Genomic DNA, 24701 nt, shown 5'->3' with positions numbered 1-24701 from the left:
TGTGGATTACTTGTGGATTATTGTGATGTTTTTATCAGCTGTTTGTACTCTCATTCTGACGGCACCCATTCACTGCAGAGCATCCATTACTGAGACACTGATGCAATGCCACTTTTCTCCAAATATGAAATCTACATCTTGGATGGCCTGAGGGATTAAATGTTCAACAAATGTTCATTTTTGACTGAACTATTCCTTTAAGCTGTAAAAAGGAATATGTAAATAAGTCATTAACCGTAACAGAAAACATAAAAATGTGATATTTGAACATATATTTCATATTCCTCTGCAGCAGTTTATAGTTCTGTCCTTCTTTTTAGCAGTCAGATTGCTAATTTGAGCATGCATTCTCAGTGTATTTTAGTATCAGTGTGTATGCGTGTGTGTGTGTGTGTGTGTATGTGTATGTTAGACCAGTTTAAGTGTTTATGTGTATGTTAGACCAGTTTAAGTGTTTATGTGTATGTTAGACCAGTTTAAGTGTTTATGTGTATGTTAGACCAGTTTAAGTGTTTATGTAGTATGTTAGACTAGTTTAAGTGTTTATGTAGTTAATAAAGTCTTACTTGTATCACACTTGACGTTGTTCATTGTTTGCTCATAACTGGAGTCACTTAATCATGCAGATTTATGCTACAAGCTCTTTGTAGAATTGTACAGTAAGAAAATTATTTCCCTTACCCAGGAAATTAACGTTCTTAGAATTGACAGACAGTTGACCCTGAGAGGTCAAGTAAATATCTACAGCGGATCTAAATATTCATAATTAATTATAACTAGTTATGATTAATTATTCATATTTCCCCATGAGCTGATTCGCTACACAGGTGATTAGAGGGGAGAGGCTGTGAAAGGAAAAAGGGATTTGTGCTGTCAGTCAAAAACAAAAGTCATTTCAGAGGTCGGAGAAAGACAAACATTATTTTTTCTATATGGAATAACGTGCAGCGATAAACCAGGCCTGTATCACAAAGTGAGTTAAATTGTTGGTTTAAAGTTGACAAAACCAATTAAAATCCAGTTTAGATTGAGTGAGGCAGTCTCACAATAAAAACATTTGCTGTCAACTCAGGGTTTGATACTGAGTTTATGTTGAACCCTGCAGCATGTGCATATGACACTTACAACAAACAGTCTATGTGGAAAAAAAAGAAAGAAAAGTAAGCTTTATAATTTTTAAAGCTTTTTATTTATCAATTATAAAGCTTTTATTTTATTTCACACACTACCATTCAAATGTTTGGAATCATTATTATTATTATTATTATTACTATTGTTATTATTATTAGTAGTAGTAGTAGTAGTAGTAGTAGTAGTATTAGTGTCGTTGTTGAATTTTTTAGTCAAGGATGCATTTATGCAGATATATTTATATTGATTATTTTTCAAATTAATACTGTTCTTTGATCTTTCTATTTACCAATAAGTCATGAGGATAAACAAACAAATAAACAGATAAACAAACAGATAAATAAATAAATAAAATAAAATAAAATAAAATAAAATAAAATAAAATAAAATAAAATAAAATAAAATAACCAGCATGACCATGTTCAACATTGATAATAAAAATGTATATTTCTTTAGCACCAAATTCGTATATTAACAGGATCATGTGACACTGAAGACTGGCGTAATGATGCTGAAAATTCGCAGGAATAAATTCAAAATATATTAAAACTGAAAACATGTATTTTAAATTGCAATAATATTTCATAATGTCACTGTCTTTTGCACAGTAGTGTATATTATATTTATCTTAATTGAAATTAAAAGCTTTTTATTGATTGGCAATACTAAGGATTAATAACAATATATGTGTCAATATAATAGCTCATACAAGTATGTAACTTGCAATGAATGTGTAATATACAGCTTAAAATGTAAGCAAATTTTGCAATATAAAATAATATATCAGTAACAATACTATAAAAATATATATTTACACATTAGGCAATTTTGTCATCACAATATTTTCCCCCCTGTGAATCACACTGTGATTTGTAGTGAGAGATATGGGGGTGTGACTCTATTGCATCAAAGACATGTTATTTATGTATTTATTTATTTAATTTTTTTCTCACAGCTGATTGGTCTAGAATATGTTTGCAATCATTAACCCAGAAAAAAAATTAAAAAAATAAATAAAAAACCTTGCAACCTTCCCAGAAGCCAAGTTACTATAATAAACAAACAAACAAATACATACACACATAACAAGTCCACCAATCCAACCATTTGAATCTGCTTTGTGAGGCCTCAAGGATGTGTATTACAACATAAACTGGGTCCATTTTGATTTCATGCTGACTACAAAGCAGCCCCTTTGAACGTCTCTGAAGCATTTTTGAAGTTCAAGGACACACGTGGGCTTACATGAGATTCGTTCATAATGTGTCTGTGGTGTAATTGAAGCACACATAGGGGTGATGATAACAAAGAAAGTGGTTTAGTACAGTGGTATGTATGTATGTATGTGCACACTCAACTTTCTATAGAAGTCTGTTGTAAGCAGTTTCCTAGCAACACCAACTGTGAGGGCAACTGTCCTTTGTTTATACCAACAACAGGTCTTCCCTTCACCAGCACACTAGCCATCCACCGCGGAAGGCCTGATCTTATTGAAACTTTCATGAAACAAACATTTATGGGATCTGAGCTGGGCACCAGATGAAACGCACACCCACAGATTCACGCAGGCCAGACATCCGAGTTGGCATGGCTCAAAAAATTCAATGACTCCTTCAACACAACAAACACATAAACAAACTCAAACGCAGTTGATATTTGAATGGGAAGAAAGAGGAAGGCAAGACACCTGCAGTTTATAAAAGCAACTCGCCTGTGATCTCACTATCTCTCCTGTGTGCTATAAGAACCGGGAGACACAATCACAGCCTGATCATGTTTACTGTCAGGTTTTTACAATTCTGTGCCCCTCACGGATTCTTTGCTTTCAAAATGCCACTGCTAGAGCCAAATGTCTCCGAAGGCATGAGGGAAATTCAGTTTCCAGATGCGCTCAGAAAGATTTAGTAGAACCACGGTGACCTTCGAAAGACGCTATCGATTTAGGGAAGTTGATTTTGCTCGGCTTCTTTCGAAATTAGCATTGTCCACCAAGAACAACGTACCTCATTTCGAGTACGTAGCAGAAGACAAATGCAAATGTGAATGCTGGTGTGTCATGAATGCCAATTACAGTATCGGACATCTGCACGAAACCTCACATGGACTGAGAAATGTCAACATAGCGTAATCTCACAAATGAAAGCGGATCTGTGTGGTGCTAATTAACATCATTTACATAATTGACAAACATCCCGCACAGCAAAATTACAGACAAAAATGAGCTAAGCTACTTGGTAAATGTTCAAAATGAAGACTGTAGGAGCATAGGTGTGTTCATTTGGAACAAATTCTGACTTAGACTACAAATGTGGAAAAGAAAATAGTGATATAAGTGACAGATCATCACAAGATTTAGCTAAAATACAAGACATGTAGGAAACTAGATGGAATTCATTACTACAAACTGGAAAATGTTAAATAGTTGCCCTGGACTCCCTACTTATATCTCGCATAGCCTTTGGACTGTATGACAGCATGAGATCATCTTGGCATAATGGCCATCATTCGTTCAAGTTCATCTAGCAGGATCCATCATAGATTCACAGTCGCTTCAACATGCTCACTGCTTTTGCTGGGGCGTTTGCACAACAATATTCTTAGAGTGATACCTGATTTTTCACCATACTTTTTCCCTCGGTGCAGTCGTATAAGCGACTACTCTGTTTTTCAGTTTTGTTGAAGGTGATTAAATCAACAGTTTTTCAGAAGCTGTTGAAGAGATTAAATTAGTATTTGCAAGCAAACGCTCTGTGGTGGCACGTCTTGGTTCCTCAGGCGTAATTGGAAATAAGCTGTTTTAAATTAACGATTCATTCAATTGGAGCTAAAAATTACCAAAACGGATGCGCGGTGTAGAAACACTGCATTTACACAAGATTGTGGTTTCTTTAGATTATCATCAGAAGTGGTGGATCAGGAGAAACCAACTGACCTGCAGCTGGTGTTAGTAGATTTGTACTGAATGCAATAACAGCATTTTGCCTTTTAAAGCACAGCTACATTTTGGCATCAGTAAGGTGTTTTTTTAGATAGAAAATCTAAATAATAATATATATAAAGATAATAAAGATATTAAAGGGGTCATATGATGCTTTTTTAAAGATCATTATTTGGTGTATTTGGTGTAACAGAATATGTTGACATGCTTTAATGTTCAAAAAACACATAATTTTTCAAATACTGTACATTATTGTAGGTCCTCTATGCCCCGCCTCTCTCAAACACTTCGTTTTCTACAAAGTCCCGCCTTCCGACAAGCGCAGTCTGCTCTGATTGGCCAGCTGACCCAGTGCATTGTGATTGGCCTAACACCGCAAGCACTCGTCGGAAATGTAACGCCCCTTACCATAATCGCGAGCTTCATCTTTCAAAATAAATGTAAAGACAGAGCCCGAAAGGGGAACAGAGTCGCGTGACAGACGCAGTGATGAAGCTGGTATGTGTTTGCAGTACACAAGCCACGGTTAAGACAGCTGACTCCACTGTGATGTGACCCTGTCTCTCTCTCTCTCGTGCACACACACACACACACACACACACACACAACGCGTTACTCTGCACTGCGCAAAACTCTGCATTTGAACAGTCAATAGCAAATACTTAAACTAATAACAAAACAGTAGCTCATTCAGAAGCGCCAGATTGTCATAGCAAAGTCAGAATTACCTCCTCTCCTAGGTTCACGAAACGGTCGTCCATAAAATGCATTGCTGTTCTGTTGTAAGTAATCTTAAAGATTCCTAAATGCATCTACTTTCGGAAGGCCAAATAAAGTGCTTCTGCTTTCGCCTAGAAACACACAGCGTCTCCCTGACATGCTGCTTCAACACTAACTGCGGTTACTGAAACCACGCCTTCTTTCTTTGCGTGCACATTTGCGGCGGGATTATGCAAATATTTCCACATAGTGGGGTAGATATGTGGGGGCGTGTTAGAATGAGCCGTTTTAGGGGGGCGTGGCAGAGTCTTAACTTTGATAAAGAATATCTCTTTGGTTTTGAGACTTTAGTCTTTGCAACTTCAGGGATCTTATCTATGCACAATCAGCTTGTAACACTCCAAAGAGAAAGGAAAACTTGAAATCGCATCATATGACCCCTTTAATACTTTTATTCAGCAAGGATGATTTAAGGGGATAGTTCACTCAAAAAAAAAAAAAATACAATGGAAGTCAATGGCTACCGTCAAAAGTTTGGTTACTCACATTCTTCAAAATATCTTATTTGTGTTCAGCAAAAGAATGAAATTCATACAGGTTTCGAATGACATAAGGGTGAGTAAATGATAAGAGCATTTTCTTCTTTTTTTGATGAACTATCCCTTTAAATTGATCATTATTGACAGTGAAACATTTCTAATGTTGCAACTATGTCAAATAAATTTATCGAAAAATTCTGGAAAAAAATATCACAGTTTCCACAAAATTATTAAGCAGCACAACTGTTTTCAACATTAATAATAAAAATAAATATTTCTTGAGCACCACATCAGCATATTAAAATGATTTCTGAAGGATCATGTGACACTGAAATGATGCTGAAAATTCAGATTTGCATCACAGGAAAAAAATACATTTTTAAAATATATCAAAACAGAAAACATTCTAAATTGTAATAATATTTACCATATTTTTAATCAAATAAATGCAGCCTCAGTGAGTATATGACTTTTTTCAAAAAAAAAAATATATAAAAAAATCTTACAAAGCTCAAATGTTTGAATAGAAGTGTATAAAGCTAACATTTTCAACCAACAATGGTTACTTTAATGCACAAATTTATTGTATGCCTTTTTTTGTACTCGTATTTATTGTACTCCTTTTACTTTGGTTGACATGCATGTGGGCGAAGTAAAACAGACGCCACATTTAACCTCATTTTATCAATTAAATGATAATTGATAATTATTATGTCTTGCAGAAATTATGTTTTGCAGAATGTAAATTCACATTACTTTAAAAGTAAAAGACTTATGCATAAAATGTGTCTATGTACATAGTAAATATGTGAGTAATACATCTTTAAATATTTGTAAAATATCCGTATATTGTAAATTATGTATGCAGAAATCAATTTATATTATAAATAATTTCATAATAAAGTAGAAGTAATTACAGGAAGTGCAGTAAAATAAAGGACATGGTTGGGTGTTTCTAACTGAGGCCTGACTTCATTACAAACACCTAGATCACAAAACAAAAGGTTTAAGTCTAAAAAATCCCTTACTTCAACTCAAAAAGTGCACATTTATGAAGTGAAGAAATGTGAAAGTAATGATTCAGAGGCAGACTGAAGATCATGGGTGGTGGTGTAAGTGTTTCCTGAGGCATGCCGTGTGCGGAAAAGAGGAAGACGCCCTACCTGGATCTCGTCAGACGTCAGGCCGCCTTTCATGTCGCTGCTCTTTTTCTTGGGTGGCGGAGGGGCCGGCTTATGAGCAGGGGGGAGGTCAGTCCTGTTGGAAGAAAAAGAAAACAGACTGACACCCGGTACCCAGAGAGAGCTTTCATGTGGCCGTGGCTTAAGCCTTGTGTGAGCACACGTAATGAGGAGTCGTGCCCACGTCTGCCTCTCCCACCTGCCGGGGGTTTGATAGGCATCTCCTTACACTGCCTTTGTTGTAGCCAGTGCCATTTCAGCCGTGCCCTTTCAATGACTCTCACTAGCCACGGAGACAGAGAGATAATGGAACCGGATTGTAATGGGCAAAATGGAGAGGAAAGAATGAGAGCGTTAGGACAAGTGGGGTTCGAATTATAGCCCACCAATGTTCCCATCAGTCCCTTAAAGCGTCTGACAGACAGCAAACGCACATGGGTCTGATCCATGATGTGAGTCACAGTAGGGCAGAGATGCACCATCCATTCGTTACTTAAATTCAGAGTCGCCATCAAACCGGGAGACAACAGGGGACAAAAATGTCATAAAAATGTTAAAATGTAATACCATGCCTCATGAATTTTACTATAAATTGAGATGTAAAGTTCACACTAGGTCACAAATAACTAGCATCAGGTTAACTTGGCTCATAAATAACTCTTAACTACTTATTTTGGTTGTACCATTAACTAGTGCTGTTCAATTGCAAAATTCGTGGAATCAACTCTGAAATCGATACCTCACTTTTTTTTGTTAGATTGGAGGAATATGTTCACCTAATCACCTGTGGCTATACATGAAATTAAGGCTTACACTGTACATCCTTTTAAAGGTCCTTAGTGTTTAAAGGTCCAGAAAAAAACAACAACTCTAAAACCAGCCTGAAAAACATCTATGAGCAGGCTTGAAGACAAGCTAAAACCACATTAGGCTGGTTTCAGCTGTTTTTCCATCAGGGTTTATCTTCATGTTTTCTGTTCAAAATGGTCCATCGTAAACAACATACCAAGATATCTCACTCTTTAAGCTAAATTATGGAGTTTATAAGACATTTAGAACAAATCTTCATTTGTGCATCATTGTCTGTAATGTATGTTTTAGGTGCAAAACTTTTAGGTAACTTGTCCAAGATGTAGGCTAATCAATATTTGTCAGTCGCATGCTATTTGACATGCAGGATCACTGAATGAAACAGTGACAACAAACCTCATTGACTTAAGTGAATGAAAGGTAATAATCAGCAGTGTGTTTAAATATATGGCTTTATTTAAATGTTTCAGCTTAACATACCATACACACTAGGGGTGTAACGGTACATGTATTCGTCCCGAACCCGTCCCGTGACCCCAAAACTGAGGTACGTACCGAACATGACACACATTTGTTTAACTGATTCATTGAAACAAACCATCTGAAAGAACTGGTTTGCAAAAATGAATCTGATGTTCCATCACTATTAGCGAGCGACTGTTGGGGTAATGCATTACAAGTAACACGAGTTACTTCTTTTTTTCAAGTAACCAGAAAGTATATAATTTTTCAAATTAGTAACGACAGTTCCCCCCATTTGAGAGAAATCGGGAGTAAGTGCAGAGGCGTTGTGTGCGCTGTGTAAACATGACGGTTACTGTAGTTATAGTCTAAATGCGAACTTGAATTTACTCCTCACTTGCACAGGTGTAACGGTACATGTATTCGTCCCGAACCCGTCCCGTGACCCCAAAACTGAGGTACGTACCGAACATGACACACATTTGTTTAACTGATTCATTGAAACAAACCATCTGAAAGAACTGGTTTGCAAAAATGAATCTGATGTTCCATCACTATTAGCGAGCGACTGTTGGGGTAATGCATTACAAGTAACACGAGTTACTTCTTTTTTTCAAGTAACCAGAAAGTATATAATTTTTCAAATTAGTAACGACAGTTCCCCCCATTTGAGAGAAATCGGGAGTAAGTGCAGAGGCATTGTGTGCGCTGTGTAAACATGACGGTTACTGTAGTTCTAGTCTAAATGTGAACTTGAATTTACTCATCTCACTTGCACAAAAAGAGATTCAGTATTCCTCAAAATGAATGAAAACAGAAATGCACACTCAGAATATGATGCAAACCTGGAATAATTAAATGTTAACACAAATATCCTTTATGTATTTATTCCTACGTTATTAACCAATGTCTTTGCAGCTGATGCTCCAATGATCCAATTCAAACATACTAATAAGCAAAAATGACTTTAGATATACATTGCATTTGTTTCATTTTTTAATTGTTGAATTCCACATCCCAGTTGAGAAAAAATAAAGCAAAAGTAACATAACGCATTACTTTCCATAAAAAGTAACTAAGTAACGCAATTAGTTACTTTTTTTAGGGAGTAACAATATTGTAATGCATTACTTTTAAAAGTAACTTTCCCCAACACTGCGAGCGAAGAGGTGAATTAATTATTAGCTCTACTGAACTGAAAAAAGCTATTAAAGAGAAGTTGATTCCCTTTGATGGAATCAATTCAAACCCTTGAAATCGATTCTCAGCCCAATCATTAATACAAAAACTAACTAGTAAGCAGGCTTGCTGCAAACCATGCAAGTCTGTAAAATCATGTGCACTCACATCCGTATCAGCAGTCTAATAACTTTTATTTTATATAGAGCAGGTGAACTCATGAGGAACTCATGAACTCATCTATAAATCACATGACCAGCCAAATACAACTTACTTTAAGTCGGTAACTACTATTAAGGAACAATTTTGCTAATGGAATAAATGAATAATGGCTTAAGTCACTTTTTTTTTTTTATAATCATTTGTAATAATCTTGTATCCTTTTTGTCCATCTATAGGTCCACACAAACAAAATGTTCAAGCTGCAAAAAGTTCATAAAGACATTGACAGGAGAGTGAGTAAATTATGATAGAATTTAATTTTATATTTATTATTATTATAATAGAGTCACATACAGTACAAACTCTATAAATATGTAAATAATAAATATTCTGGAACTTATCATGGCCAACAAGAAAATATCAATATTTATTTTTGCATGTTGAAACTAATTATGCACAAATATGAAATATGATATGATAAAGTGCACTGTTTTACACTGAACTGTTGAATGGTTTTGTGCTGAAATTCATGTAACAACCCAGTTATTAGTTAACATGACAAACGATTCTAAAACAATTATTAATCTTAGTTAATTTTAATGCCAGCATTTACTAAAGAATTATTAAAGCCAAAAGTTATAATATTTTTTAATGGACCTAAGCTAACATGAACTAATAATAAACAGTTATTTTTTTTTTTTTATAACTAACGTTCACCAAGACTAATAAACACTGCAGCAAATGCATTGCTCATTGTAAATTAACGATAATTAATGCATTAACTAATAATAAGTACCTAAACATAACTAATAATACAGCTACCTTACTTACTATCAATAAGCAGCAAATTAGATTATATTGAGGAAAAATCTTAGTTAATAGTGAATATGTGTTACCTGATCTAAAGTGTTACCATTACAGTTGTGCAGTGGTTACACTGCAGAGAGCATTAAATCACCCGCTGTCTAACCCAAACCATGACCTCTCTCAACACTTCAGCAGACCTGGGCCTCGGCACACACCTAATGTGGTTCTGGAGAGTTCGTGCAAACACCCGATATTCAATTTTACTTCAAATAAGTCACAAGTCACTGAGTTTAGCAAAAAGTGTAGAACGACATCTGGTGCGTCATAAACTCTCCAATTTTCTGCACTGTAATTTCATTCATAACACTGCAGAGAGCATTAAATCACCCGCTGTCTAACCCAAACCATGACCTCTCTCAACACTTCAGCACACCTGGGCCTCGGCACACACCTAATGTGGTTCTGGAGAGTTCATGCAAACACCCGATATTCAATTTTACTTCAAATAAGTCACAAGCCACTGAGTTTAGCAAAAAGTTTAGAACGACATCTGGTGAGTCATAAACTCTCCAATTTTCTGCACTGTAATTTCATTCATAAAGCCCGAAAATTCAAATAAAAGCCAGTTCCCAGAGGAGAACTCAGACAAAACTCAAAAGCAGATGTCAAACTGCCACACACACACGTACACACAAGCTCGTGCACGTAAGCACATGCTCCCACGCAAGATGTTACAAGAATGTGGGTGCATACACAAACGCACATCTGCGCACACGCATACATACACAGACGCTGCTCTAATAAGTTTTTGGGTGTCGTTATTTGCATTGCTTGAAGGAGACCCAAATAATTCTCTCTGACAGGTGAGCTGCGCAGGAGTTGCCATATAATTTCCAGAAAGAGGAAAGCTCTTTCCTCAAACATGTTTAGCAGTCAGACATCATCCCGTTTATTCTGACAAGATGTCTGTGCTGATAGATAATGAAGCATGGTCTCTCACTCTCTCTTTCTCTCTGTGTGTGTGTGAGTGTGTGTACCTGTTTTTCTATTCTGGTGGGGACTTAAACCTGAATACACACAGAATCATGGGGACCCGTGTCACGGTGGGGACCTAAATTGAGGTCCCCACGGGTAAACAAGCTAATAAATCACACAGAATTAAGTTTTTTGAAAATCTAAAAATGCAAAAATTTTCCTGTAAGGGGTAGGTTTAGGTGTAGGGCAATAGAAAATACGGTCTGTATAGTAGAAAAACCATTACGCCTATGGAGAGTCCCCACAAGGATAGCAAACCAGACATGTGTGTGTATGTGTGTGTCAAAAATAGAGAAAGGGAAAGACAGGCAGTATAACTCTTCCACATTTTACACAAATGCACTAAAACATGTACATTTCTAGAGGCAAACACGCCACCTCATGTCACTGTTGAGTTGCATGACCTTTTCTACAAGGCCAAACGGGCTCTGTAAAGTCAGGGCTGCTTTGCGCATGAGTGCCTCTCTCCATTTCCTATTTTATAGATATCACTTCCACTTCACATCACCTTGTATCACACCAGAACAGAGGCATGGCACTGGCACACGACAACACACACAGCCTGTATAAACTCTCACTGGAGATAAACACACATACATAGTCAGAATTGAAAAAAAGAAAATGATTTTGCATATAGAAAAATCAAGCAAATTTTTCATTAAGGTTTTTTTTCAATATAACATTATTTTGCAAATTTCTAAATACGCATTCTCATTACTGTAATATATGGAAGCCTGTTTCTGCCACAGAATAAAATAAATAACATAATTTTTGTTTCTCAGAATTGCTAGATATAAACTCACAATGCTGAGCAAAAAGAAACAAAAATTCAGAATTGTAAGATGTTAACACAGAATTTTTACTTGTTCTCGCTATTTACAATTCACAATTCTACATTTTAGATTTCACCGTTTTGACTTTTTCCTCAGAATTCTGAGTTTACATCTCACAATTCTGAGTTTATATCTCTAAGAATGAATTATGAGGGGGGGGAATCCAAATTGTGAGATGAAAAGTCTTTATTTTTATTTTTATCAGTGGCAGAAACGGGCTTCCATAGTAATACAATGCATCCAAAATTATTTATTTATTTATTCCATTTTCACTGTTCTTAAACATTTTACATTATGGTTATGTGAATGAGAAGGGACTGCGTGCTTAAGTGTCATTACAATAATAGCTTTATGAGCCTAAAAACATGCCTACATTTTCTTTAATCTTTGCACTTTTTTTTTTCTTTGACGTTGGGCTGAAAAAGGCTTGACACTTGTTCTTGACAGGTTTCTTGACTTCCACCCGGACAGAATCGCACACACGGTGTGTTGAAAGCCTAATAGTCCAGTCTGTGGGCTGCCAATACAAAGGTTGTATGTTTCACCACCAAAAGGATGTGAGTCAGTAACTAAAGAGTTTCTGTGCTCACTGTGGCCTAAAGCAAAGCACTCAACCCAGAGTCACTTTTGAAGGACTGTGCCTCAAAAGAGAGAGATGTAATTTGCTTAAAAGGGGTCATACAATAATTTAAAGTATTATTTCATATTTCTTTCCTAAGGTTCACTCATAAGTCAAGATTTCTTGCATCCAATGGAGTCATAATTTAGTTTTCCCATGGCCATTTTCCACCCTCTCTCTCACCCGTACAGTTAAATAAATTGCTTTTTTGTTGCTGTGCCTTTAAGACTTCCATGTAAATAGAGTGCTCCAGGTATGTCGTATTTTTGTAGGCCTGGAAACGAGCTAGCATTTTCGCACTTCCGATTTCATCGTCCTGGACTCAATTGTTTTTTTTTGTTTTTTTTTAATGGGTTTATTCTACAACATATAGTACATCATTAATACCAACTTGTGATTTTTTGAAGCTTTTGTTGTCTTGAAAAAGGCAGTTGCTAACAAGTGTCTAACTGCAACTACAGAGCACATAATATTGGGATCCTTCAGAAGGATCTGCAGAGCTGTAGGTGCTACATACAGCCAGCTTTCCTAAATGTTACACTCATTGTTAGTTCTATTGGTGTTTAGGAACAGTATCTACTTCCTCTTAATTATCTCACTGATTGGATGGACTATGTTTCTGAACACTTAACACTTAATAGGCAGCACTAATGCGTAAATATGTGTAGTCATGTACTGCTACACTGATCCACATAGCTATGGAATGAGTAGCTCAGTTGTATTGCACTGGATACAATGTTTTGAATTTTACATCAAAATATTTTATAAATTAGGTGATTCAATCAAATGTGAATGCCTCATAATCAAAAATGGCACATATTTCAAATTACTTCCTTTCATGGGGGTCATGCAACTTTTATTGTGATGGATGGTGATACTAACCCGAATGCTTTCTCCAGGTATTGCTTCTTTGGTACAGACACACTCAACCATAAATAAAAGATGAAAATGAAAATGAAAAAAAGAGCTGTAGGTGCTACATACAGCCAGCTTTCCTAAATGTTACACTCATTGTTAGTTCTATTGGTGTTTAGGAACAGTATCTACTTCCTCTTAATTATCTCACTGATTGGATGGACTATGTTTCTGAACACTTAACACTTAATAGGCAGCGCTAATGCGTAAATATGTGTAGTCACGTACTGCTACACTGATCCACAAAGCTATGGAATGAGTAGCTCAGTTGTATTGCACTGGATACAATGTTTTGAACTTTACATAAAAATATTTGATAAATTAGGTGATTCAATCAAATGTGAATGCCTCATAATCAAAAATGGCACATATTTCAAATTACTTTCTTTCATGGGGGTCATGCAACTTTTATTGTGATGGATGGTGATACTAACCCGAATGCTTTCTCCAGGTATTGCTTCTTTGGTACAGACACACTCAACCATAAATAAAAGATGAAAATGAAAATGAAAATGAAAAAAAGAGCTCCACAAAGATAAATAGTTGACGAAATGGAACACATACGCACTTTTCACACAGACAACAATTACACAGGATAATGGTGATGCATTATAATTAACATAAAAGCTGCCAAGAGTCCATAATTCTACCAAATCACAAATCTACATAAGCATGCAAATGACTGAAGTTGTTCTAAGCTGCTCTAAATATGAGTAATGTAACTGCCAGTCTAAACACTGCTTACAGGCTGTGATGAAAGAATCTGCGAATACTGCAGAGCTTCTAGAATGTGCAGTTTCTTTTACTACCATGCTGTGAGGTGCTATCAACTCATATCACCTCTCTTTCACTGTCTGCTGTTAAACAAATGATTATGCAAAGTTTCAGAGTTGAGTATAATTGTCTGTAATTATTTGCAAGAAATTAAGCTTTTATTATTGTTTGGTCTATTGTTTTTTCACTAAGTGTCCAGTGGGGGAAAAAAATAAAACTTCTAATACAGAATCAACAAATGTTCTGCTGTAACATCACTACTGCACAGCAAAAATGACCTCATGTGTGTCCAGTCTGCTTCTATTTAAATTTAAGACAGACAGACAGTGCAATTAGACCAGACTGGGTATTGCTGACCTGTGTCCCCAGAAGCTGTTCCCAACTGGCCACAGCTGGAGACAGATGTACTGCAGCGATGCAGCGTCCAATCAGCAGCTGCCTGCAGTCCTAATACTGACATGTTCCTCTATCTAGATGCTGTCAGTATCTGGGTTTTACAAGTCTTAAATAAACATTCACCAATGCTAAAATAGAATTTGAACACTGTGTAAAATAACGGGCTCACCAAGATGCTCCGAACAGTTGCCCTCGAATTACTTAAGAAATTCTAAAATAATGATCTATTCCCAAACCTATAGAGTGCTGCATGGATGACATATTTTTGCAGGCCAAAACCCAGAAACAAGTTAACATTTTAGCACATCCAGTTACTGAAGTCAATGGGTTTTTGAATGGGTTTTTGGTTAAATGCCTGAAATAAGGTCTGTGGTGAACACAAACCCATATATTTGCATGTTTCATTTTACAACATAAAATCAACATATATAATCATTGACACTAATAAATTATACTAATATACATTATACATAGTATACATAATTAATACACAATATACAAGACACTAATATAATATACTAATATATTGACACTAATATGGTGACAAAATTAGCGCGTTAATGCAGGCGATTAATTTTTTCAGTTTAACGCGTTAAAAATATTTAACGCAATTAACGCAGGGGCGGGGCTAGGGTTGGCCATCCCACTCACAACTGCTGCTTCTGTCACTTTTTCTCTTGACAAGAAGTCGCAGAATGACTGAGAACAGGAGACGTTTCAGACACGTGCTCCACTTCACTTCAGCGCCAGGCGTGAGTCAAGCGTATGGCAAGCCAGAGTATTCATATACACCTGGTCAGGCGTCTGATTGTACACTGACATGTCAAAAGCATACGATTTGACAGCAAAATGCGCGTCCTTGACGTGTGATTTGCCATAAAAACGCACATTTTGATGTGCATTTTGATACAAAAAATGCACGTTTCCGACACGCATTTTCCGTGAACCCAACGTCGGAAACGTGCGTTTTTGTATCAAAATGTGCGTCCTCGATGAGTGATTTGCTGTAAAAACGCGCATTTTTGACATGTGTTTATCATAACAGAAATGGGCGTCGAATACGTGAGTTTTGAGTCAGACAAAATGCACATTATGAACGTGTAAACAGGTAAACCAAACAGGCAGTGCAAAGTCTGTTTGAAGTGTCCAAACAGGCGAAAAGAACGTGCTCTTTCCTTAGTGTTCTCAAAACTGCACGTCGAAAGTGTGTGCTCACTTTATAGAGTCTAAAAAAAGTGTTATCAGATTAAATCTCGCATAACATGTTCTACTAAGAATGATATTTATTTACTTCAGTACTCCCGTCCATTGATGTATGCTGGAAAGACATCAAGGTCACTAAGAATAAGTGAACATAAATCATCTATTCGAAGACATGATGTTACTTCTCCAATCGCCAGACATTTTATTGATTGTAACCACGATAATAGAACAACTTAAATGTATATTGAAGATGTGAAAGTATCTCACTGTGGTGGAGATATTGACAAAAAACTTTTACAAAGAGAATCAATCTGGATGATTTATTTAAAGACAATGTCAACTTCAGGTTTGAATGAGGACTTTGACCTTTCATGTTTTCTGTAAAAAAAAAAAAAGTCTCTTTCTTGTTGGGTACAGTTTTTATGAACAGCATTTTTTTGCCTGATGTACTATTGTTCCCTTTTTTGTTTCTTGATGTTTAAGTGTCTGTGGATTGATTGATTAACTATAATCACCTGATGTATGTCGTTTGCTAGCCTATATAATCATTAAGAAACAAAGAATTGTCACACTGACGAAGGCAGATAGTCAAAACGTTTGTCTTTTTATCTCCTGCTTTGATTCCAATAAAAGACTTAAAGAGTGCAGACCAACCTTTGTAATATGTCGTTATTAAAAATTTAAAATAATTAAAATATAAAATTATGTTATTTAAATGACATAACATCTCGTCATTACGACTGAGAGGAAAAAATAATATGTATGTGGCAGCAATGCCTTACCGTAATACCCCATATAGCGGAAAAAACATGACAGACTCAAGCCGTATAAAGTGAGCACACGCTACATATAGGATCTTATTATTATAGTTTTATATTGGGGGCACTCCTCACGCAGGAGACCCGGGTCCGATTCCCGGCCAATGCAGGAACAGTGCTCTTTGGGGCAGTCGTGGCCTAATGGTTAGAGAGTCGGACTTGTAACCTGTAGGTTCAAGTCTCAGGTCTGGCAGGGATTGTTGGTGGGGGAGTGAATAACCAGCGCTCACTTCCACCCTCAATACCAAGACTGAGGTAAGACCCTTGAGCAAGGCACCAAACCTCCAAATGCTCCGCGGGCACCGCAGCAATATGGCTGCCCACTGCTCCGGGTGTGTGTTCACTACTGTGTGTGTGTGCACTTGGATGGGTTAAATGCAGAGCACAAATTCCGAGTATGGGTCGCCACATGTCACTTTACTCTTTTTTTTTTAAATTTTTTTTTTATATTACTCAGTTAATAATGTAAATAATGTAAAAAGTTTTAATGTAAAAAGTTGTACTGTCTGTTCAGGTTTAAAGCTGTCATCCTAACTGAAATATAAATTAACTAATTAATGTGCCTAGGAAGCCTTAAGAGAAAAGTTCACTTTAAAATAAAAAAATTGCACGCATTTATAATGTGTGGGGAGACCAAATTGGATGACAAGATTTTACATGAATACTGGCTTAAATTTCAGTCTATTTCAAGACTTTGGAAGACTTGGAATATAGTGCATAAGTCATCTGGACCACTTTTATGGTACTTTCATGGTGCTTTTTCGTCATTTTGGAGCTTTCACAACCCAAGTCCTCGTTCACTTTCATTATTTTGAAAGGAATAGCCAGAATATTTCTTAAAAATTCTCCTTTTGTGTTCCACAGAAGAAGAAGAAGAAAAAGGGGGGAAAATAGTCATACGGATATGACAGATTTTTCATTTTTTAGGCAACAGTTCATTTAAAATGCTGTCTAGGTAGCTCACTAGGTTTTGGAACAGCTAGAGGGAATGTTTGTGTGTGTGTAAGAGAGAAACAGAGACGTGCATGCAGTGGGATAAGCCTTGACAGACAGCGTCACTTCCAGATGCACCATTATCTTTCTTCAAAGGGACAAAATAATGAAAGGCAGCTAAATAATTCAGAAACTCTCCTTTCCAGCTTCTTTTTCATAGAAAAAGATAACTCCCTCTTTGATCCCGTTTTGAATTCCATGCACTTGCTCCATTGAGAAAATTGATGTAATTATTGATCCAATTAGACTTAGTTTACCTTTTTTCCCTTATTGGGCATCAAGCAGAGATGCAGAATAGTGCTTTAATTCAAATGTGTACCAGGTATGAATCACAGCGCAGAGCGATTGATTTGGCTACTAAAATACACCAGGAAAGAAAGGCCCCAGAAACAGCAAATAACTGCCCAGTGAAATCAGGTCTGTTGCATTTCAACTGCATTGGTTTAAACGGCACACCATACTCTAACAATCTTATATTTGATGAATGCCGACAATAACTCTTAACACTTCTTTAAATAAAAATGAAATTAAATCCATAAAAAGGAAAAGAACAGTTGACAAATTAGTTGGTTTGCCATCACCTAAAAGCAAAATCATTACAGGATTTATGACACTTTGATGTAAGTAAGTCACAGATAACCAACACACACACACACACGTTGATTTTCATTGACCTTGGTTATGTAGATGTATTTATCAAGCTGCAGTGATGATGTAACCTGCAGAATATAAAAAAAAATGCCATGCAGAGTGATACATATCCATAAACAGTCGAGAGACGCCGTCTAAATCCGTAGAGAAGAAAAGAAGGTTTAAATATGATGTCTTTTTTTTTTTTTAACAATCAGAGCTGCAACCTGGCCTGTCACTGTTTATCTTGTGTTTCTTTAGGACTTCAGGTCCAGATCTCCATGGGCAGGATGTGAAGTGAGGCCAGTCTCTGGCACCTTCATTGATCTCTGTTGATCACAATCTTATTTGGTAATTTGAATGCTAATGACACTTCTAATTGTGCAACAGGGGAAACGCAATCTGATATGGAGGAGCCAATGATTTGCTGGTCTTTGTCTCCTCTCAAATTCAGAATTACTGTTAGTGAGGAAATTACATTTAGGATCTTATTATGATGTGTCTCCTTCATCAGACCAGACCCAGACTAAATTAGCTAATACTAATATGAGGCTCTCTACATTCAGACTCAGACCAAAATCAATCAATCAGTCAGTCAGTCAGTTTGCCTGTCTGTCTGTCTGTCTGTCCATCTGTCTATCTGCCTGCCTGTCTGTCTGTCTGTCCATCTGTCTATCAGTCTGTCCATCTGTCCGTCTGCCTGACTGTCAGTCTGTCCATCTGTCCGTATGTCTGTCTGTCTGTCTGTCTGTCTGTCTATCTGCCTGACTGTCTGTCCATCTGTCTATCTGCCTGACTGTCTGTCTGTCTGTCTGTCTATCTATCTATCTGTGCGCCCATCTATCTGTCTGTCTGTCTGTCTGTCTGTCCATCTGTCTATCTACCTGACTGTCAGTCTGTCCATCTGTCCGTCTGCCTGTCAGTCTGTCCATCTGTCTGTCTGTCTGTCTGTCCATCTGTCTGTCTGTCTGTCTGTCCATCTGTCTATCTGCCTGACTGTCTGTCCATCTGTCTATCTGCCTGTCTGTCTGTCTGTCCATCTGTCTATCTGCCTGACTGTCTGTCCATCTGTCTATCTGCCTGACTGTCTGTCTGTCTGTCTATCTATCTATCTATCTATCTGTTCGCCCATCTATCTGTCTGTCTATCCATCCATCTGTCCATGTATCTGTCTGTCTAGTTGTCCATCCGTCCATCCATGTATCTCTGTCAATTTGTCTGTCTATCTGTCCGCCAGTCTATCTGTCTGTCTATCCATCCATCTGTCCATGTATGTCTGTCTATCCGTTTTTTTCTGTCTATCTGTCCGCCAGTCTATCTGTCTTTCTATCTGTCTATCTATCCATCCATCCATCCATCTGTCCATGTATGTCTGTCTATCCGTTTTTTTCTGTCTATCTGTCCGTCCATCTGTCTGTCTATCCATCCATCTGTCCATGTATCTTTCTAACTGTTCATCCATCTATTTGTCTGTCTATCTGTCCATCCGTCCATCCATGTATCTGTCTGTCTATTTGTCTGTCTATCTGTCCATCAGTCTGTCTATCTATCTGTCTGTCTGTCTATCCATCCGTCTGTCCATATATCGGTATGTCTATCTGTTCATCCGTCTATTTGTCTGTCTATCTGTCCATCCATGTATCTGTCTGTCTATTTGTCTATCTATCTGTCTGTCAGTCTATCTCTCTGTCTTTCTGTCCGTCCATTAATCTGTCTGTCTGTCAGTCTATCTAAACTTTTGTTTGTCTGTCTATCTGTCTATCTATCCGTCTGTCCATCCGTCCATCTGTCTGATGGATGGATGCATAGACAGACAGGCAGACAGACAGACAGACAGACAGGCAGGCAGACATATGGATGGATAGATGCAAATATTAAAAAAATGTACAAGTAAATCACTTAGTTGCTGAGATGCAGCAAATTTCAGGTGCTGTAAAATCTCTTCAAGAGAACCCGAAGCCGATCCATATTGTTGTCTTTGGCTTATAATCAACCCTGTCATTGCCCTGTCACTGTAACTTTCTCTCTGCAAGGAAGTTAAATTATTGCAGCACAGCCTTTAATATCACTTCAGCTCTAGTTGTCAGAAGTCAATACCAGCACACTTATGGGCCAGACTGCTCTCAAAAATCAAATAGTGCCACATTATTTTCATACACAGGAACACATTTAGAATCAAGGAAATAGACTGCATTGATTATATACCGCTGTGTCAACATAAAATGAATTATCACAAACTCATCCCTAGGGATATAAATTATGCTTTATTACATTGTGTCTTTATCTGTTTTCACAGACTGCCCATCATTGAGAACTGAATCACAGTGATTGACTCCTTGAACTGCCAGCAGCATTGTTCATGATCAGAGACCAACTGTTATGTATCATTTAGGCCTCCATGAGAACTGAGAATTATGGGAATTGACTATTTCTGACACACATCATATTAAAGCCATCAAGAGGGACCGAGTTCACATACTCTTACAGATGTCCCTGTTACCAGACTCTTTGTTATTACTCTGAAAAGCTTTGATTTGTACTTCACCTTGATTTCGAAACCACTACAGTATGACTTTAATCACTATATAAATATCACACTGAATGATACAATCCAAAGAATACACTCTTAATTTTAAATGATCATGAAACATATGGACGATCAAAAACATTCCCAAAAACCCTATGTCTCTCAGCATGATTATTATATTATATTATATTATATTATTTTAGAATTTTTATTTATTTATTTTTTTTTTGCAAAAAAAGTGAGAAATGTAATTACCATTACACCAAAATCTACTTCAGCAATAAATGTTGAAAAATAATTTGAGGAAGTTCCTTTTTTTTTTTGTTTTTTTTTTTTGTATCTCATGTAGTTAAAACGGTTCCTAATAGAATTACAAACAGACAAGCACAGCTACGACAGCTCACTGAAACACCAGCAACAAGCAGCACTAGATGAGGACCACTGTTCACCAGGGACTCATATTCTGGACATGCAGACAGAAACATGCTTGCAGGCAACACAGGGAGAGAAAAGAGACAAACGGAGGTTAGGAAGACGTGCTTTAGCATATTGAGCAGAGTTTGCAGTGTGGGTAAGTGTAATGTAGTTTTAGTTTTAGAAGTAAATCTAGATGAAAACCCTCTTGAGGAATGATTGTTACACAAATAACTTTTCATCAAAAGAGTGCATGATGAAAGTGCACACTTCAAAAAGTTCAACTTTGTAGCTTGCGCACATCATTTAGGCCTTTCTTCATCTCCGGCTACTGCAAAGTCATCAAAAAACTGTACTGCGTTTGTGGTCTGGTCAAAACTATTAAAACTTTAGCTGGAGAGTATAAGGAATTCATACAAACCTTTTTTTTTTCTTCTTCTTTTTTTCCCCTGAGACTTATCTACAACTCTAGGAGAGACAGGGGAGTGTTCTACCTATTTTAGTTCAACATCTGTGCTTTTTTGCACCTCATGTCTCAAACTTTGATAATTCCTTGAACGATCTGATACAACTTATCCCTTAACATAAACATCAGATAATTTTTATAAATTTATATTTTAAAAAGTATACATTTACAGTATATAATTTATGGTGGTAATTACATTTATTTCAAATAATTGTATGTCACCCCACATTAAATTAAACAGGAGGAGTTGCAGATTCGGATGATTCTAGTTCTGTCATTTAACTGCAGTAATTCCAGTAACATGACCAAAAATCAATGGAAGCCCGGACTAACACTAAGTAAGTTAGTAAGTGAATGACTGACTGACTGCCTGAATTAATTGAATGCATTAATGAATAAATAAAAACTATTATTACTATTATTATTACTTATAATTGTGACTTTTGATTTCCCGATTATGCACTGTAAAAAGAGAAAGACACTAGTTGGCTTTCGATTAAGAGGGCAGAACCATGGGCAAATGCTGCTGGGACACAGGCCGGAGTGAGGTGTCTGATGTTGAAAGACCCGAAACACCCATGACCCCAGGATACATCACTGATGATGTGTCCCAACGCATGATGTATCTTTCACCTATCCTCAAATACTCTTAATAGTATTTTTGAAAAATGCTTTTGACCACTGTGTCGGACCGAATCCCAAAACAAACTCGCAGCCAATCAGCAGTAAGGGGCGTCTAGTAATGATAGGGAGAAGAGAGCACTCAGTGAGTGCACAGGACGGATATTAGCAGATCGACTCTAGATAGCGAGAGATGGCAGATAAAAAATAAATAAATAAATTCGGAGGAACAAAACATTAAAAAGAAGGGTTATGATTAAGCAAGAGGTAGGACCGTGCAAATATCAGAGCAGCTTCCAGTAGTGGAGAGAACTCAAGGAGAGGAAGGAAATCGAACGCCGAGGTTGCTTTGTTTCTTCTTGACAGGTGAGTTATGTTGATTTTGCTTTTTCACACAACTTTTCTGTGTTGGCTTTTGCTTGAATATGCTGCGGCCGGCATAGAAAATTCCGTCATCGTCGCTGCAAGGTTTTGTGTAAGTATGTGTGGGGCGGAGTTATCAAAAAAGGGGCGAGGTCCTGTTGGGGTATGGGCGTGTTTGTTTTGGTGCTTTCAAATATCAACATCATTTGGCAAAAATCGCTTAGTGCACCTTTAAGTCATTTTGTTCTCAAGTAAATCTTAATGTAAGACGGTTTAGTTATTCGCACTGGAAACATAAGATATTTTTTTATATATTTATTTTTTGCAGTGTGTGTTTATATCTGACAATTGCAACTTTGTTTTTCATAATTACAACTTTATTTCTCACAATTTGACTATATCGTACAATTGTGACATTGCAATCATTATTTTTTATTTTAAGTTTCATCTCACATCATTTTTTTTTTTATTTTACTTGACCGCAAATTTGCAGTTAAAAAAAGACAGCGAGAGAGTGAGAGAGAGTCTTAAAAAAAAAAAAAATTCTTACGATTTCTATTGTCACCCCAGGATGGTGGTGCTCTGGTATAATAGTGATTTCACCCCTGCAGCTCATTTCTAATTGGGTAAACTGGTGTTTTTGTGACTCACCTGGTGATCTTTTGTGGAATTCATCACAATATTTCCTATTACTGCTCAAATGCTGCTCACACAGAGCTCAAAACAGACAGAACTGGAGGCCATCATGCCACACAGAGACTCTTTGAGGGGAAATTTGGAAAAGGAGTTGACTAGGAAGCCATGGCCTTTACTTTCCTGGTGGTGGATTCAGGCTTCTCTGGGGCCTCAGTCCCAGGGGCCTCTGGCTTTGTCACACAGCTATCAGCCACTGCAATGCTGAGATCCAGAGAGAGAGAGAGAAAGAGTGGTTACTGAAGCAAAGCATAAGAGAAAGAAAGCGAGTGAGAGAGGAGAGCCTCATTTGTTCCTAATTCATTCCTTTGAGATGAAATCAACGTGCTTTATTTGTCTCTTTAGGCCTGTGGATTGATTGCGAGAGAGAACGTGGGCAGATGCCAGGTCTTTAGCAGACTACTCCATCTTAGGTGCCGTTTCACAGGGTCGGCTGAAGCGTATTGACTCTTGACACAGATAAAAGGTGCGACTGGATGCGTGTTAGAGCTACAGCCGAACGCTCCACTTTGACACTTATTGCAGCTGCACGGGGTGATTTACATTTACCGACAAACACAAGTGCTCCATTTACTGCTGGGTGGTAAATTTAGAATTCTTGTGGGAAAACAACAGCACTACGTTAAATTATGATGATTTGAAAACCCCCCTTTTTTCCTTCATAAATAATGACAGTCATGACAAACAAAAGAAATTACATTTAGGCAGGGAAAATAAGGCATCCTGAGTAAATCACCGAGGGAAGGAACGAGAAAGCAAACAAACTGCTAAGAGGCCTACAGAGCACACTGATTAAAAAAAAAAGAGTTTGCGAATCTGTAAATAAAACGATTATTGAAGTATGTTTTACAAACACTGAAGCCCTACTAGGCCATGCATTATTTATTTATTTTATTATTTTTTTTTTTTTGTGATCCTGACTTAATTTTCTTGTGATCTTGATATAACAAAAGTTGTTTCTTGACATAAAAAAAAAAGTTTTTTTCATTGCACAAATTACTAGAAATATTGCACCTTGTGGTAAGTGGGATTAGTGTAATTCAGTCATTTTACTTCAAAAGTTTGTAATAATTAATTAAATGTGTTACTTGCTGTTTCTTCATACGTATCGCAACTGTAACATTTGCTAGCAATTTCTGAGTAAAAAAAAAAAAGTTTCTACACCATTTTAGTGCATTTGCTATTAAAGCAAATGGCATGACGAAACAATAGAAGATTTTGCTTAAAACCCACATGATTTTATATGAAGAGTTAATTTGCAAAAACAATAACTCCATTTGTATTTTTTGCTTAAAACCCATTTGTATTTTTTTTCAGAAATCACGTTTTTTTATTTCGCATTCCAAGTAATATCAATCAAACTGCAGTTGGGTTGTTTTGATTAAGTAATAATAACTTAAACAAATGCAGGTAATTTACAAAATCAAAGTTCATTAAAAGTTGATTTTACATATTAAAAGTTTGTTTTATAG

The 24701-nt window shown here is 36.8% G+C and overlaps 1 protein-coding gene across 1 annotated transcript in view; it reads right to left on the bottom strand.

The window, feature by feature from the left end:
* LOC107714521 (nectin-1-like) overlaps positions 1 to 24701 on the bottom strand; it is a 193300-nt gene that overhangs the window by 49269 nt on the left and 119330 nt on the right. The window contains exons 9-10 of the mRNA XM_016520374.1: positions 23353 to 23433; positions 6492 to 6585 (exon numbers count right to left, since the gene is read on the bottom strand). Coding sequence (XP_016375860.1) covers positions 6492 to 6585; positions 23353 to 23433 — 175 coding nt within the window. The remainder of the gene's footprint in view (positions 1 to 6491; positions 6586 to 23352; positions 23434 to 24701) is intronic.

Source organism: Sinocyclocheilus rhinocerous, unplaced genomic scaffold (assembly GCF_001515625.1).
Source record: "Sinocyclocheilus rhinocerous isolate Xijiao unplaced genomic scaffold, SAMN03320098_v1.1 scaffold809, whole genome shotgun sequence".
Taxonomy (NCBI): domain Eukaryota; kingdom Metazoa; phylum Chordata; class Actinopteri; order Cypriniformes; family Cyprinidae; genus Sinocyclocheilus; species Sinocyclocheilus rhinocerous.
The sequence above is the reverse complement of the archived record's forward strand: the minus strand, read 5'-3'. Positions and strand labels throughout refer to the sequence as shown.